General features: G+C 36.0%; 1 protein-coding gene across 1 annotated transcript in view; it reads left to right on the top strand.

Moving 5' to 3' along the window:
• KIF6 (kinesin family member 6) overlaps positions 1 to 18357 on the top strand; it is a 147032-nt gene that overhangs the window by 84195 nt on the left and 44480 nt on the right. Inside the window, exons 14-15 of the mRNA XM_057370983.1 lie at positions 9938 to 10040; positions 15673 to 15728. Coding sequence (XP_057226966.1) covers positions 9938 to 10040; positions 15673 to 15728 — 159 coding nt within the window. The remainder of the gene's footprint in view (positions 1 to 9937; positions 10041 to 15672; positions 15729 to 18357) is intronic.

Raw genomic sequence — 18357 nt, 5'->3', positions numbered from 1 at the left:
CTGAATGCGTTTTTAATTTAAATGCAATTTTGCAATGCTGTCTGTAAGCTGTTAAGTAAAGAAAGTCATGGATTTATCTTAGAATTTCTTAAGCCTGAGCTGTGTTAAAAAAGTGGCAAAAGAAGCATTCAAATAGAGTTAATGACTCTGCCTTTACACAGTTTTCTGCAGGTCTCTSGTATGTGGGATAAGTGAAGGCTGGTTGTGGTAGTAATGACAAAGTGAAGAAGGCATTTAGAACCACAGCCTTTTCCATGTCCTATTTAGTAACTAAGTCCCCCACTTCATTCTGCAGGGGACCCACATTTTCCTTAGCCTTCCTCTGTCACCTGTCTATATACAGAAGTCCTCCTTATTGTCTTTAAGTGATTTCTTTCCACGTTACACTTCGTGTGGCTCAGTACAAGAACAGAACAGTGAAAYAGCATATCAGTACACATRTTATTTTAGCTGATAAGGTAATGTTAGATCACAGGTTGGACTYGATGATCTCAAAGGTCTTTTCCACCTTAGTTAATTCTGTGAGAATTCTGAGATTCTGTATGCTTACTATACAGTTCACATAAAATCAGCAYGGATATCCAGTGGCATTGGAAACAACCAGTGTCTTCAGTCTCAGCAGACAAAACATTTTTGATAAAAAGAAAGGGAAGATATCTCATTCTTTACTTTTCTCTACAGAATAAATATACTAGGGATGGAAATTCAACTTTCTTTTTGACAGTTTTCAGCTGCATTTCAAAAGGTSTTGCTATAGGTGCAATTTGATATCTTAAAAATTTGATCAGCTGTTCATTTATTTTGTAACAAGGACAGCTGCTACTTTTCCATTTTGACTAATTTATCAGTACTTCCATAGAGGCAGGGTTTCTCTTTTTGCTAATGAATGYGGCTCAAACCCATGTGAGCTTAAATAAACTCTGTATTCTATATTAAGAATGTTCAAGTTAATATTTATATTTCTGCTTATGGAATCTTTCTGAAGGTTTTATTCTTAGAATATTGAAAGTGAGTACTATTCATGTGTTGCATAATTTTGTTCATAAAAATGTGATGTACGTGTTATTTGCTACTGTTTTCAGAAAAAAAATAATTTAAATTCTGAGGTATTTGTTCTATTTTGTCCTATTTTTAGTGAGTAGTAGGAATTTGSTAAAACTAACTGAAGTATACCTCTAATTTGCATTTTTCATTAAATATTTTTATGAATGCCTCTGCTCAAAATGTTTTATTAAAAATGCAAATTACAGCTTTACTTAAACCTGCTCAGCCTTYTTGACTATGTTAAAACTGATTCAAAAAGCAAGTATACTTATGCTTCAGTTTGGTAAAACTGGTTTTAATAAAGAATGTCTATGGCATTCAGAATAGTTTTTCTTTTTTCTTCAGTCCACAAAGATTTAGTGTTTCCTTTACAATTCCATCCTTCAAGATAGACYTTTTTTCCTGTTCAAAATAAAATATGGTCAAAAGAGTTCTTAAAAGCAGAAAAGAGCTTTTAACAGCTGAGGAAAGTCTAAAATAATGAGAAGTTTTACCTAAAGATAGCTGAGAGTTTTGTAAAAACAATATGATAAAATTTTGAAAGCTGACATGAAAGTTCCAGAGAGAAATTAGCCAGTTTGATTATATGTGTAAGTTCAGGTCTCATTGTTATCTCCTCCTTTTCTGCTTTGCCTACTATACAGATAAAAGTGGAATATATGAATGTGCCTGGACTGGCAATAACTGCTCTCCTTCTATATGCACTAATTTTTACTTAGTCTCACTAAAATGCACTCTTTGTTTAACACATGAGGCACAATGTCCTTAATTTCAAAGCAAATTCAACAACTTATGCCAGGGTAGATATTTTAGAGCATGCAAGTTACAAAAGTGTTCTTTAAACTTCTGCTGATTTCTGTGCATGGGACTCCCATTTTGACTCTGCTGAGCTTCTGGAGCTTGTCATGTGTGTAGAAGTCCTCAGTTGTGAGATTCGTCGAAACTTCTGAAGGCTCCGCTTTGTGTGTATATTTTGAGCACAGTTAATAGACATTGATGCAGTCTGTAATGTRGCAGTTACAGGACTCGTTCAGAGAGGGATAAAATGCTTCTTCAGTAGGTGAGTGCTTGAAATTTATTGTGGTTATTGCTCAGGTATAACATGCCTAGTTACTTTTCCAAATCTCKATATTAATACACAACAGGCTTCTGCGTTCAATCTCAGATATGAACCCCAATAAAGCTTAAATAGAGCAAGAATTGAATTTCATTATTTTACAGAGAAATTTCACTAATTTCTTAATTGCTTCCAAAAGAGCTTCCAAAAGAGCTAAGCAATGGAATTGGTCAAGCTGTTCATCTTGAATATAAATCGATAGTAAATTTTAAAATTAGTTAATCTAGATTGCTGCCTGGTGAAAAGAAATAGCTCACCATGGAGTTCATCTCAGTTTCTTCTCTCAACTCTCTACCTCACCAAACCCCATTCAGTGCTGGTGTTCCTACTGGGGCCAAAAAAATAGACCAATTACTCATGAAATGACTCCTGCACTCCTGTAGTTTATAGCCTGAAATAATAAAAGAAAAAGATAGCCCCAAGCTGGTACTAATTCATGGTGTACCCACTTAAGAKGATTTTTTCTTTTCTACCTAAGCTGTAGTATATATAGGCTTCTACTTCAGAAAACCTCASTATCTTAATAAAGAAAAAGCTAAAATGTAATATGAAATTAAAAGTACAGTAAGTTTCCAAAAGCAGATTGATGTTTATAGCAAGTTCTTTTCCCTCTGCTAAACTGTTCTGAAAATGAAATATGCCTCTTTTGTGGTTTATGGTGTTACTGGCAAGTCTGGTGGTAGAAATGATTCTCCAGACACCAAAAATACATGCAGATGTCTACAGATGTCCCTAACAAAAAACTTTGCTTGCATTTGGTCCAAACTGTCATGACTCCATTGCTGTAGGCTGTCATTTTGTATAGTTCTTAAAATATTCTTATCCACCATTCGGAGTAATGCTTCTAAAACTGAGAAAGATGTATTGTAAAGGAGACTTTAAATACTATAGATATCACTCAAAACAGCATAGAACATGTAAATTGAGAAAATGTTGTTGAGGCTATTTCTTTGTAAATATGTTGGTCTAGTTGAAAAAGGCAGGAAAGCTTTTGAACGTAAAGGCCCGTTTTCAGATGTAAAACAGAAGCAGTAAATGGTGCTGCTACAACAGGTCAAGTGCATGAAGCATGTCAAAACACATTTAATTTGCTATTACTCTGTCTTAATTGAACTCCTCATCTTAAGCTCAATTGTCAAAATTTGATTTAAAATCAACTCTAATTTGAGTTGACTCAAATGCATAAATATAGGCCCTTTCTTGTATTTAGTATAACTTCTACAACTGCATCAACAATTGAAGGGAGCAGATTTAGATTCCTACAAAAAAAAGTTTCTTTCTAATACCTGGTGTTTGAAGTAAACTGCATAATATATATATTATATATAAAACTATATACTGTTTTATGAGAAGTTGTCTGAAACGTGTGACTCTGTCATATGCAAAAGTGAATCTTATTTATTTAGAAATGGCAGCACCAATGGGTGGGTCTCCTAAAGTTCTTGTGGGTTTGACTTCATATTTTCCTCCATATCCAGCCACTGAACTTCTGCCAAACCTACCATGCTTCATTTCAGGCTTTCCCTTTGTACCTACTAATTAAGGACTTTCAGTGYGTGTACGTATTATACAATCAAATATGATCTCACAGGCAGTGTTAAAGAAATAAATGGTTGCAAATAGAAGCTGATTTTTTTTCTCTTTTGATGTATACAAGCTGCTATACATGAAATCTAAATTATTTCTTCAATAATAATTGTGTCAGAGCACGACTATCAATAGGTACAGTATTTTATTCCTCTCAGCTGATATCTGCAAACATTTTGGTTGTGCCAAATAGCTTTAACTGCATTCTCATCTCCTATGCTCCAGCTTTGATAACTCTGCTTCCCATTGGCTCTTTAAAGAGAATAGGGACATAACTAGGCAACACAAAAGTAGGTGCATTGTAAGTCAATGCTTGTGCAGATATTCTAGAGCATCTTGATTCCATGCCATGTAAGCTGAGGAATCATAACAAAAATTAGCTCTGAGAAATAAAAAATTACATGTGAGAAATCCATAAGAAATAAAAACATAATYAGACCAAAATGATCCTGTTATCTGAGGCTGACATCAAAAATATGYGCTCTCCCAGGAGGAGGTCATGACAATATTTAAAGTTGCTGTTAGGCATTTCCTTTTATCCTGCAGTTCTCAGAAAAAATTCTGCTTCMCAACATTTGACAGAGAGACAAACTGGTATAGTAATTTTCCAGAAGAGGAAGATGAGGGGGAGATATTTCAATAGTTTCAATCTTTACATATAGATATCACTCTAAGATTCAACCTGATGTCAGACTTGCCACATTTTAGTAAGAGCCTAAAACCACATTTCCCAGTGTTGTTRGACATTAAAGGTCAAGTGGATTTTGTTATGTAAATAGGGGTGTTGAAAACATGCCTATACTGTCACTTGAGATTTCTTTGAAACAATTAAACTGAAGAAATGCAGCATGATTATATTCAGCTAGCATATCCCATTTGGAGTTTTGTTGTTGTTCTGTGGTCTTAGACAATGTTAAAATAGTCATTATCATCTTCCTTTAAATTAAATTTATACTTAATTTAACCTTTGGTTTTGAAGTATAGTTCAATATTTTTTCTTACTACTCCTGGAGAGGAATATTATTAATGTAGTAGTTTACGCCCRATGGGATTTTTGTAAGCAGTTGTTGGGTATTTTGAATGCATTTCAGTTGAACTTTGTAAAAATTTACTTTTACAGAGTTGATATTATATGTAATGTCTAGGTATTGTTGTTTTACTGTAATGATCTTAAAGCAATCTCAGTTTYAGGGATGTGAATTGCACTAGAAATGGTGCTTGTCTTTGATTCTTGTTCAACATGCTCCTGTACAAGATTGTTCTTTCCTGTTAGTCATTTTCAGTGTTTCATTGAATGGCGATTTCTCCTCTATTTATAAATTATTTCAACATATATGAAATAGATTGTCTTSTCAATCAATTAATTTTATGCGGAAGACGTAAGGCCTATGCGCAAAATAGCTCAAGGTTTCCAGAGTGGGAATTTTCATTTKTGTTGTGCTGTGTGACCTGCCTAGATTAATGTTCAGTACCATAATAAACATGCTCACAATCTCAACAAATTGTTCATTTTACCCTTTTCCTTCCTTGTAAATAAACAAAGAAACTCCAGAGTCAGAGAAATTAATTTATGCCCATGGTTTTTTCATTCATTGTGTCTGAATATTCTCATTTTACTTCGAGGCTTTTAAGTTTTCCAGAAACTATGCTTTGTGGTTCAATACTACAGGAGTGCTGTGAGCAACCTTGTTTTATGTCTTTCCCATTTTTGAATTGTAGTCTAATGAAGGCAGCCATACGTAATACACATGCTTTTCATGACAAATTTAGCTGAGCTTTGCAGTGGGCAAGTATTTGTCATATATTGTTTTGGCTTGCCTATTGGCTTGCCTATTTTTTAAGTATTTATTCTTTATTGACTCGTTATTGCAAGCTCTGTTACATCTTTTTCCATTCTGAGCACATGACTATGATATCTTGATGGATCCTGGTAACTATGSTTACATGACCTCTAATACCTTAGTTCTACTGCAAAGACTTACCAAATAATTTTACTTCAGTTTTATTGGGAATTTTKCGAAGTTCCTTTGTTCCCAAACAGTCTGACAGTCTTCATAAGCATGAGGACACAAGATTCCCACTAGTTGCTACCCTGAAATACTTCAGACTTCTCTCACTTGAATGAGAGCTTTCCTTGAGTGAAGGGGACTCTTTGCTTCTCCTCATTTCAGTGGAAAGATTGAAAATTCTTGTCTAATAGAGCACTTAGTAAAAATGGAAAAAAATTGGAACAACAAAGTCTTTTACAGTGAAAATACAGTTTCACAAAACAGATCCATGGGCAGATATGTGGACAGATGCCTTTCTCATTAGAATACATTGTCTGAACTGTTATTCCCAGGAGTTTGCTTTTTTCAAGTCTTAATGTTCCTCCCTCAGAACAGATCAACTTGCAATCTTAATACTTCTCTTCTGGAGAGTTGTTTCCAACTTTTTGTGGGTTAAACTGGCAGCCTCTGGCATGAGGRCTGCTGAAACCCCCTCTGAGCTCTCCTACCGGTACCAAAACCTGTTTACAAGGTAATGTTGTGAGGAGACACTGTAGTTCTGTTTTCAGGCAAAGATAYCAGTTTCGTGCTGTTGTTTGTCACATTTTTCCAGACCTAACTGAAGAGCAATATAATTTTTTTTTTCTGTGGGTTTCATGCATTAAACTTTATGAAGGTCTTCTCCATCTGAGCAATAACCCTTTTTCAACAAACAAACTGAAAAACAGAARGTGGCCAGACTCAAGACTGGAAGTGCCCTTTCCAGATTGAGCAGTCTTGAAATCTGCATTGAAAAAAAAAAAAACCCAAAAACACTAAAATAAAGTACTTTTAAAATGTCAAGTATTTATAAACTGTGGTTACTAATACAATAGGATTTGTTGGTTTTGGATGCATTTAAAAATCAGTATGGTCATGTAAATATGTGACCATCAGTATGGTCATATAAACCCTATTTGATCACTTAAGACCACAAAATGAGATGTATATTTATCCCCTTTCATGCCTTGAGTATCAATGAGTCCTTGAGTACTCACAGRATACTATTTAATTTTAAAATATCATTCAGCCAAATAATTTCTCTGCTGTCAGTTGAGCACCCAGCACCACACTATACCTTCCATGTTATTATAAATTTAAAGTGTCTTTAAATTTAACATTTGGTGTTTTGGATGGCTGTAAACAGCATTTTTGTATGTAACAGTATAGAATTGGTGTGTGATATCTGCCASAGTGTCTGCTGATATGTAGGCTTCTACCTTCTATAGGCATACACATAAGTCTTTAAATCTCTTTGGTCTTTTCTTACCTTAAAAAGTAATCAGCAATAATCTTATTACTTTTTTTGCTCAGTGTATTTTGCATTGTTATAGTTTTCAAAAATTTAGCCCATTATCAATACTACAGCAACCTTTCTATTCCTTGGTTATTTCAGATCTTGTTGCTCTAGTTCAGAGCTTGCGAGCCATCATTGCCACCCTGCTGATTTACCCAAGTCCAGTGGGACAGCTCTAATTTGCACATTTCAGTAGAGAATGCTCTTGAAATATATTGTTTTGCTGAATATGAAAGTTGTGAGTTCACTGGACAGGAGTACAGACTGAAATCAAACCTTTAATGAGAACATTTTTAAACATGTAAATTCAGCATGTGGATTGAACCTGAATTTTATCAAAATTTCAGCAGTTTGAGTTTGCTGTAAATKATGATGCATTTGCTGTGAATTTCACATTGTGTGAGTTGGGCATATTTGAGTTTTAATATTAAAGCCAAGTTACACAACGTAACAGGAAAAGTATAATTAAAATCAGGTTGATACAAAATACATSTCTTTTTAATGCAATCCTGTCAACTGGGGTTTCATGAATGTGATTGCAAGAAATTTTTATGCTTTTTCCAGTTATCTGAGTTATTTTTGGTAATGATTATTCCAGTTCACATTGTAATGGCTTGATGACATGTGTTTCCTTGTTCTCATCCTGCAGGATATAATGGTTCTTCCTTAGATAAGAATTTTCAAATATTTATTTTGAAATGCTATGCTGTGGTAATTAAGAAGGAGARGAGGAATTGTTTGGCTTGTAAGAGTGAAAGAAATTGTTTTCTCTAGCAGTTTTAGCTTAACTATTCCACTATCCTGCCAAAACTTTGTCCTTATCAATGGTTYCTTCTCTTTTTGTTTATATAATGTATGTATTGCTGTACATAGATTTCAATTTCAGAGCTAGAGAAAACCAAATTCAGCAACACCTTGGTTTAAAATAACATATAGTTTATTCGTTATATWTAAGCCCAGGAGAAGCAGCATGCCGATAATGTTAATGCACCATGGCACTTGGAGGTCATCTGTAAGAAGATGAGACTCTTTTATAAAATACAGATTATTTAAGGGAGTGTAAACAGCATGATTGAAGATACCRCATCAACCATGGAAAAGAAATCATTTTCACCACTGAACAGAACTACTCCATCAAGCTTTCAATGTCCCTTGCAGCCTTTTATTAACATTGTTGTCTTCCTGTATTATCTTCCTAAATTACCCATAGGCTGCAACATTCTTCTGTAGCTGTTTTATGCTCATATTATACTGATATACAATCWCAATGGTCCTTTATAAGTTTCTTTCCTTTTATACAATTTTCATAATGGGTTTGTTTACTACTTCATATGTTTCTGTATTTTCTTAAAATGAACTGCCTAAACCAGAAAATTTCCCCTTCCYGAGTGTTCTGGGGATCTATTTTTATGTGCTTTGTTTGGATGTACAAATTTGCTGCCTCTTCAAGATAGTGCTGGAAAATGCTTATCAGGTTACCTTTAATTTTGGTTGATGCATTTCTGCCAGGCAGTAGCARTAATCACTATAATAGCTTTRTTTTCCGAACTTACTTTACTGTTTYAACTTGTGCTCTCAAAGGCAGCACATGGCCAGAAGAGTTAAATATTTTACATTGCAGTGTTATGTATGAGYAAGGGCATGCCACTGTTTATCTTAGGCTTGATCATGAATTTTGTCCAGGCTTTCTCTTTCTTCACTTAAAACAAGCTTTTTCAGCAACAAAAGCAATTCTAGGGGGTCAATTCAGGTTGCATGTTAAAATTAGTGCTAGAGATGGGATGAATGCGCTATAAAATTCTGCTTGCAAAGCTGCCTGGTTTTCTTCAAGGCAGACATGAAACATGAACATTATACTCTCAGGTCATCACCACAGAAAAATATATTTTCCTAAATTCTCTTGCTCTTTTGGATCACGCAACAGTAAATACCACACTGTATCTTTCTTTGATTTTCTTATTCAAAAAGGGTGGAACATTTCTGCATGCTTTGCCATTCAAACATTCCTAGTGGTTCTATTTTCAACTCAAAATTTTTGAATTAGTAACAGATGTGCTGATTCTTTTGCCTGAAACAGGGRGCAAATTCTTGCTTATTTATTGACATATATATACTGGTGATAACACAGATGCTGGCATAAGCTTCCATTCTCCTTAAGACTTTGAAAAATTTTCTTAATAATAACACAGATACATGATATCTTACTTGGATCTATAGATCATCTAGCAATGAGAACAGAAAATAATACAGACTGTAATATTTTTCTTTGGTGATTTTTAAAGATTTGAAGGCCAATTAAGTCTTAACATTCTGATGCGCAAAAGAAAACAAGCACCATGTTGGAAATGTAAAGAGGCAGGCACCAACCATTTTTGCAGATAGAATTCTTGTATTTACTAATACATAATTAAAAAAAGCCTGATCTTTTTCTTCCAAGAAATACTGAAAATATTCAATATATATTTAGGGTCCAGTGTGAAAGAGATGAAAGAAATAAAGAAGCAAATTGCATTATRCTGTTGTGAAAATACCTCTGGCTCAGACTTAAGAATATTTCTTAAGTAAACATATTTTAAATGTTCAAAGTTTGATTTTACTTATGATCATTTAAAATTATCTTGAGAAATCATATACCTCAAGCATTCAGACTTTAGAGAAGTGAAATGAAATAATTTATTTGTCAGATAACAGAAATGTTTTGTCAAAAATGCCTTCCCATCAGTGGAAAACCAAACTTGTCTTCCTTTTGCTTTAAGACCCACCCCTGGGCTGACTTGCTGCCTTTATCTAAAAAGGATCTAAATAAGTGCAAAATGTCTGTCTTTTGATGATTCTGAATAGTTCACTTATTTTACCTTGGGGCAGGAGGAAAGATGTCGCTTGGATGTCAGGAAGCTTTTGAAGTCTTCAAGTGGGACCATGCTGACAGTATAACCATTGAGGACAACAAAGAGCTTCTGAAACAGAGGTGAGTGTCACAGCAAAATGCAGCTGGTGGAAGACATCCAAGGTTCATTACTGGTCTGGATAGGAACATGTGATTTTACTCCAGACGTCCCAGGCTTCTGTTGAGGACTTGGTACAGGCATTTCTCCTTTTCTTACTTAGGACATTTCATATTCAGAAGGCACCAAGTGGTGATAGAAGTCTGGATAGGGTGTGAAAGTAGCATGAGGAATCTTGGMGCATATTTGCACTGGTTTTATTCATCTTTACAGCCATATTGAAGCAACGTGGCAATGGCTTCATGATCAAGTATTATCTAGAGGAAGTAAAATCCATGTGACTGAATCACTTACTGCAGTTTCCATTGTCAAAAATGCTTTACTGGCTTCAGCCCTGAATTGGATAGTAAGCTAGGAGATGTTAAACATATGCATCTGTCTGGTGTTCCTAACCTGTCTGCCAAGTGATTTTAGCTTCTCTCTGCCAGCTTTGCATTCACAAACAGAAATAATACTTTCCTCCTCCACATTTGCTGTTGATGTTGGCAAAACACTTCACACGTCTGGTGAAGATAGTGAGAATGGCAAAACATTGAAAACATGAATTTTCATACAGATTTTAAACKTTAAACAAATTAAACCACCAACACTTGTCTATGTTGATTGGATAACAGTACTGTTTCAAAAGTGTCAGCTTCTCAAGTATTAACCCTCCTAGTACTGCAAAAGAAATACAAGGCTTTGAGATTGCAGATGCCAAAAGCAGATCTCTCAGTCTATCCTTGTAACTAACAGTTGCTTGGGGGGAGGTTGGTTTGGGTTTTTTTTCTGTTTGGTTGAGGATTTTGTTTGGTTCATTTTGGGMTTTTGTTTTTGTTGGTTTGGTTGTTGTGGTTTGGTTTGGTTTTTGTGGGGTTTTTTGTCCTGGGCTTTTCTCATTCTCCAGGTTTCTTCTGCTTCCTCTTGCTTTCTTTAACATAATTTTCTGACTTCACAGGCAAGAAAGATACTGTTTTCAAGGTCACCAAGTCTTATACTCATTTACTTCAGTGAAATTGAGGCAAGAAATTTTCTCCACATCTTTGTGGAACTTACTCAAGTTCTTGCTATTTATCACTTTTYCTTAACTTTTTACCTGGATCTGTAACTCAGCCAGAGGAATACAAATTGCTAAGGTATGAGATGTATGCAAGAATTTACCCATGTAAACTGGATGGTTAGCAATCTCTTTCTTCTGATCAATATTTCAGATAATGCCACTGCATCATCACTGGATCATCACTGCATAAATTATTACACTGTAGTAATTTCTGATGTTGCTATTAAACAGAACACTTCATAGTTACAGCATGATGATGGGAGCAATACAGTTCTGAGCCATGCYTTGCCTTTCCTCTAGTTAATCACAATTCTTCTGTATTTCTTCTGTTTGTTACTGCTATGAAGCAAACCAGTATTTCCTTCTGGTTTCAGAATATAATAGAAATGAGCAGAATCTATGAAGTTTGATGACAGATTTGCTTTCCTTAAAGGACAGGGAGATTCAAACTAATGCCTTGTGTAACCCCTTTCTAATAGGCATCAGCTGATGGCTGAAATCAGTGCTGATGTGAATTTTGATACTCTGGGGCAAGGCAGTTTGCCCTGCCATTTGAAGACATTTTTAGCAAAGATCCTCAAAGCTACAAGTTTACCAAGTTCATTAGAATGGATTCATATCAAGTCCAGTCTGTAATTTGGAATGCAGCCTCTGAACTACCAGTTACACAAAAGTTCTGTTACCCAGCCAGTGTTCAAATTGCACAGGAAGAAGAGTGTGGACACCACATGTTTAAAGGTTACCATAGTTTCCCTTTATATGTAGACTTCTCCTGTTAATAATTTTGTTTATAGTTGCATAACCACTTYTGTCATACCACAAACAGTGTTTGATTCACAAATTGCTTATTTTTAGCAGTCTTTCTTTTTCCTTTGGGTATTTTGGGTAGATTTTATTGGCTTGCTAATTATCATAGAGTCAGAGAATAATCTAAGTTGGAAGGAATCTTTAACAGTCATCTAGTCCAACCCTGCTGCAATGAGCAAGGAAATCTTCTACTAGATCAGGTTGCTCAGAGCCTGTCAAGAGTAACTTTGAATATTTCCATRCATGGGGCATCCACCACTTCTCTGACAACCTGTTCCAGTATTTTACCACTCATTGTAAAAAATTCTCTCTTACACAGAGTCTAAATCTACCATAAAGCATTACCCCTTTTCCTATCACAACAGTCCCTGCTAAAACATTTGTCCCCATCTTTCTTATAATACCCCTTTAAATATTGAAAGGCTGCAAGAAGATCATGCTGGAGCCCCCTCCAGGCTGAACAACCCCAAGTCTCTCAGTCTGTCTTCCTAGGAGAGGTGTTCTAGCGCTCTGATGATTTTMATGGTCCTGCTCTGGACCCACTGTAACAGGTTCATATCTTCCCTCTGCTCCCGAACWGGACACAGTACTGTTGAATACATTTAGTGCTAACAGTTTGATGTTCAGCCACAGTTCAGGCTCTGGTTGGCAGGAGCCTGAGGCAAGAACTGGCACTTGAACTGCCTTGAACTGGCACTGACCCTTTGCATTATGAAAGGCACAGGGACTTTTGGTGCCAACCAAATGAACAGACACTTAGAGACACAGTAGGAGCCAGTATCTCAGGAGGAAGAGCAGAGGCTTTCACACACTTTGACTGTGAGGGTCCAGTGTTTCCTTTGGCATCCCTCCTCAGAGGCACCAGATCACGCTGTTATCCTGTTATTCAAGACCATCCTGTGTCATGACCAGGGGTGGTGGAAGGGAATACAGTCCAGTATCACATCTCTCTGGCAAGGCTATTACCTTGCTTAATAAGTTATCCTCCGTGCATTCCAGGAGTCTCTTGGATTGCCTGCTGCTTGCTATGCCACTTTTTCAGCAGATGTTGGCATGTTTGAAGTCGTCCAGATGGACAAGAGCCTGTGAGTGTGGTGCCTCTGTTATCTGGGCCAAGAAGTGTTCGTCARTAGGCTCCCCTTTAGTATCCTGTGGTAGGTGCCAGCCACTCAGCTCCCTTTGTCACCTCCATCTCTTGATTCCTACCCATCAGCTATCAGCCTGCAGAAATYTACCTATTCTTCAGAGACAGCTCTTCACACTCAGTCCTCCTCTTGATTTAGAGAGCAACCTCTCCACCCCTCCTCCTCTCTTGTCTTTTGTGACAACCTTGTAGCAATTGATAGGCCAACAAGTTATGGGAATTGTGCCACCCGGTTTCAGTAATGACAACTAAATCTTAGTTTTCTAGTAGCGTGGTGACTTTCAGCTTCTCCCATCTGTTGCCTATGCTGCAGGCATTGGTATAAAGGTACCTCAGCTGTTAGCCAGTCCATCTTAGAAGAGCACCCCTTAATTCCTTTGAACTATTTCCCTTGCATTTCCATGTTGGCTCTTATTGCCTCAGAAGCCCCTGTCACATCCCGGTAAGACATCAAGTACGCATTATATCATTCTTTTATTAATTGAACGGTGAACTGTCAGTGACCCTACTTGGAAATTTCACTGTGAAGGTCCCAATTGTTGCTTGGGCTGTGAAATTATTCATATAGCTGTGACTGTATGTAGTCATACAATATACATGTATTTTTTTCTGTAACTATTTGTGTATAAGTAATCAAAAACCAGTCAGTTAATTAAAATACTGGAAAGCATTTGTTTTCTTAAATATATATATATATAAGAAAAAAATCTGGTTTTGAATGAAGCTTTTCACCTATTACTTCAGACCTCTTCACAGGTGCTGTAGTTTAAACTGTAATTCAGAAATGTCTCTGGATTTAAAAAGTGGTGAAACAGATATAGTGAAAGATAATTCAAGTGAAAGAAAATAGATTCACGCTATCCTATTAAGATAGGATTAGCTAATAGTTCCAGAGAATTATTTCTTAATGCAACTATGTTCTCTTAGGATTGTTTCTCTGAGGAGGACATAAATGCCTCCYATTTTCTGGTGAAATATGCTACCAAGAAATCTTCTTAGTTGTGCCACTCCAATGTAATATTGCATGTTGCATGAAGCTTATAAATCGCATCTTAGTTAATATTTCTGGTAGTAAAATGCTACTGACCTTACAGATGTGATGTAGATCTAGTTTCCATTTTGTTGTTCTCCATTAACTTTTTCCATTTTCTTCCTTCCTTGCTTTCTGTGTTTTAGCTGGTTAACATCTAACTCATTTTTTCAGTACATATGGGCAAGTTTCATGGAAAGGATGAGTTTCACTTGGGTCACTTCTTGTTGTAATTTCTAATAATTAAAAACGAATGAATATTCATTTAATTCACTGAATGTCKCCACTTTCTCATTAATCAGCCTCTGAGTTTTTCTTGGTTTACATAATGAGTTAGAAATTTGTTTTTCAAGATGTTTATATTTTAATTACTGGCATTTGCATTCAAAGAGCGAAATCTTTGCCAAAAACGCTTTTTCCACTAAAATTAGTGGCTAAATTCACTAGGTTTTTTTCATGAAGTATTTATTTTCTTGGTAATAGAAGCCATGATTTGGCAACTTTAGCCTTTCTGTTGAGTGGTCTCCATATAAGATACACATGAAATTTTTTCAGCCAGCAATATGATTGTTTGCTCATCACTATTCACAGCAATATCACCTTAATGCTAGATAATGCCACTTTTTTTTTTTTTATTAAAGAAGTATTGGCAATAGCTGTTTCCCATTCAATATTAGAGTCAAATCTTGTGTCTTTACCTGGTTTATTTTGTTTTACTATGATTCATAGTCACAGATGGAATCTGTTGAAATGCCATAAATTAATGCCAAGATTCAGTTTATGTTATTGTGCTGGTTTATAAACTATTGTGTTTGAAAAACAGATGAACGACCTATTCAGCTATTGGCAGAGAGGGCTGGATAGATGGCTAGCTTCAACTTGTCCAGATAAATCTCTCTGTGAACATGAATCAGAGTCAATAGCCAACGTGAGATTTGTCTCAGGAATTGACAATTGATGAACTTACTATTTGGCTCACAGGACCAGAGGGAAAGAAAGACAGAGGTACTTTAGAGCTTCTTCCCTTTGATATTTACACAATCCTCAATGCCTGCTTGGGGCTCTAAGTTAACACCAGTAGAAAAAAGCTTTTATAAGCTCACAAAAGTTTCARTGGCTTCTTCCTTTTTTATGTAAGAAAGAATAAGTACTCAGGAACTCTCCAGCTTCAGCCATTGAGCCTTGGAAGCAAATGTTTGTGAGAAGATACCAGTGAAGGCACTTGAAATTCTAATTTGTTCCAGTCTTATGAGGAAATGGACTAATTGAGAAGGGGCAATTTTTCAAATCCTGCCTTTGTAAGGAGAAGCCRTATTTCTTTACTCTGTTTTGACACTTTTTGAGTTGGACAGAAGTACAATTTGTGGATTTCCTGTGTTACTTTGTCTAGATCAAGAATATTCTAGATYGTTTCTCTTAGATGAGACAAACTTTCCTAATGGAAAATTGTTTCCAATTAGTTCTTGACTTACAAATTAAAAAATAGTACTGAGTAGTTCTGTATTGTATTGTGATCAACKTGTGTAACTAGTTGTTCTTTAGAATAATTCTGTATCATTATGCTTGCATTGACAGATTTGATGAAGCTAAATGCCTTGGAGAACAACTGAATGAAATGAGAAATAAAATAAGTGAGTACATGTCAAATTCATTTTACCTTTTAGCTGATGAAATCACAGCATTCAAATATATGAGAGGAGATTCTAATTTCTGAAAGAAAAAAAGTCAATGCATTACTAAGATTTCCAATAAGGCAAACTGTAAGCTGATGATAGCAGTAATTATTTTATGTACAAGTTTTGATTATTTCCAATACCATAATCTGAAAAACAGGCTCCCTTCTTTATTTGGCAGGATGTCTGAAATTTATGAAAAAGATAAGTAAAGGCATTAACATGGAGTTTTAAAAATTCATTTTGAAATAAAGGAATCCAAAACCATCATTTGAAATTTTCATATCTATGGATTAAGGATTTTATTTATCCATAGATTTCTATAACTTCTGATAAAAGAAGATTTAATTGTTGAATTACCACTGTGTACTTTATAGAGATTAATTAGAGCAATTCTGAGGAGTACTACAGATTGGTGGGGAGTTTCRTAATTCTTTCCTTTAAGGCACCAACAGCATATGTTTGGTATCCAGTTTCAGATTGTTCAGTGTCAAATGTCACACCCCAAGGTAAGTCTTATCTGATCCTCCTAGAAGCCTTTGATATGTTCCGAGTTGATTTCTGAGTTCTGTTGATTCCAAACCTGGAGGCTACTCAGGATTTGTGTCATGTTAAACAGTTTTTTGCTGTCCCTGACATTCTTGGAGATCAGGTTCATGTCCTCGATTTTGCACACATTCAGGTGAGCCATGTCTCTTCAACCTTGCAAACATAACCTTTGAGGGACCAAATTGAAAGGTAATCTSGCATCCAGGGCAAGTGGTGTAGACCTTGCTCTCATTTTCTATCTCCTTCTTTGGGAGGCACCAAAATAGACATGGACAATGAAGTCATTATCGTCATTTCATGTCTTACAACAGCAGTTGACTTCTGGGAAAGGACAAATATCTCACATCACAGCTGCCAAGTGCTCTGTACTTACACCATAACCATGATTATATTCTCTGTGGTTATGAATGATAGCTACTGCCAGATTCCCCTTCCAATCACCTTGGGGTACACCACAAGTCCCTCAGAGATATTATGCACTATATTTAAAGTTATGCCAGATATGTGGAGAGCCTCAGCCATGCTGGCAATGTGTCTTCAAACCACAGCACAACTGATGTTTGGAATGGATCCAGAAGCAGAGACATCAGGTGCTGAGCTCTGCTGCAGAAGTGTTATGAACATGTGGTTATTTCTGTAAGACATGATACTTGAATTCACCTGTCTTCTCTCACTAGGATAATTTGCCTCTTTCAGACTGAACATAAATGTCAGTACAGATCCTTTGCATGGATATTCACAGATTGACCCGACCCATGCAAGAAGAATTTCAATATCTATCTTGCAGCTTTGGGTCTCTGCAGTGTCCATAGAAACTCGCTTAACTCCTGCCAAGTAGGCTTTTTTTCCTGTGGCAAACTTGGAAAAACAGGTTAAACCTACTGTGGAGGACTCTTTTTCCTCTGCTGCCATCTTGAAGTCCATGTTGTYCTGCATTCCTCCTGTTGCTTAGATCTGTTCATCTGTGTTATGTCCAAGAAATTTCTTAGGCTAAATAAGTCAGCACTGACTGTCAAGCTGCTTTCTCTTGTTGAAGTTGAAATGCATTTTGGAGCAGGAGCAGTGAAMACCAGCAATAAAGCAGCTACACACAACCACATCTTTCTCAGTATCTGAGGTTGCAACTGTGCTGCTTATCAGCTGCTATCAGCCCCCCCTAAATGAACCTTTTGTCTTGGGGAGAACTAATGTTTGGAGGGTATGGGAGACAGTACAAGATGCAGTCCTGAAGGTACCACTTACAGTGTCATGCTAGGACAAGACTTGAGTGTTCTCTTAGTTTCTTGAGATTGGAATATCTCAGAAATAAATTAACAATTCAATGTAGATGTTACCTCTCAAGACTGTTTCCACAGCTTGCTGCAAAATCTAGAAGAAACCTTTGGTTTGGGTTGAATTGCTGTGGGTTTTTCCTCAGTAAGTTAGGCAAAACTTCTGATAGCTATAGTGCAGTAGAGTATGGAYTTTGCTGCAATTAAAACCATCTGTTTTAAAACTTGCTTTCAGTTAAATTCTCCAGTGTTAAAAAGTGAAACACTGAAGTATAGCTGGGAAACATGAGCAGTGCAAGTGTATATGTAACCTAAAAAACCCAACTGATCCATTGAACAAAACAAGCAGCCATGTAACAAATCAGTAGTGCTGCAATGAACTTGACAATGCTTACATGCCTCCTGTAGGAAATTGTAATAAGTTTTAGACCACATGAATGTTGAAAGGCTTCTTTATGAATCAAGCTAGGAATGTTTCCAAAATTCTAAGAAAAATTGCAAAAAACACATTTTGATCTTGTTTGGTATATAAAGTATAGTTACAAGTAAAGCATTTTCAAATTAAAAAAAATAATTTCCTTACTCTCCTTTATTTTTGTTTCAGTAATGAAATGGGAGAACAGTTTTTTCATTGAGTTTTTACTGTAATTCTACTGTATAAGCAAGAAATTCTATCCATTTTTATAACTATCTATATCCTGATCTAYGCAGATTATGCAGATGTAACTACTTTGTGAATGGTTTTGTATACACTGGTATCTGAGGCT

This window comes from Malurus melanocephalus, unplaced genomic scaffold (genome assembly GCF_030028575.1).
Source record: "Malurus melanocephalus ecotype Western Australia unplaced genomic scaffold, MMel_1.1 scaffold_5, whole genome shotgun sequence".
Taxonomy (NCBI): domain Eukaryota; kingdom Metazoa; phylum Chordata; class Aves; order Passeriformes; family Maluridae; genus Malurus; species Malurus melanocephalus.
This window is presented reverse-complemented; position numbering and strand designations above follow the sequence as displayed.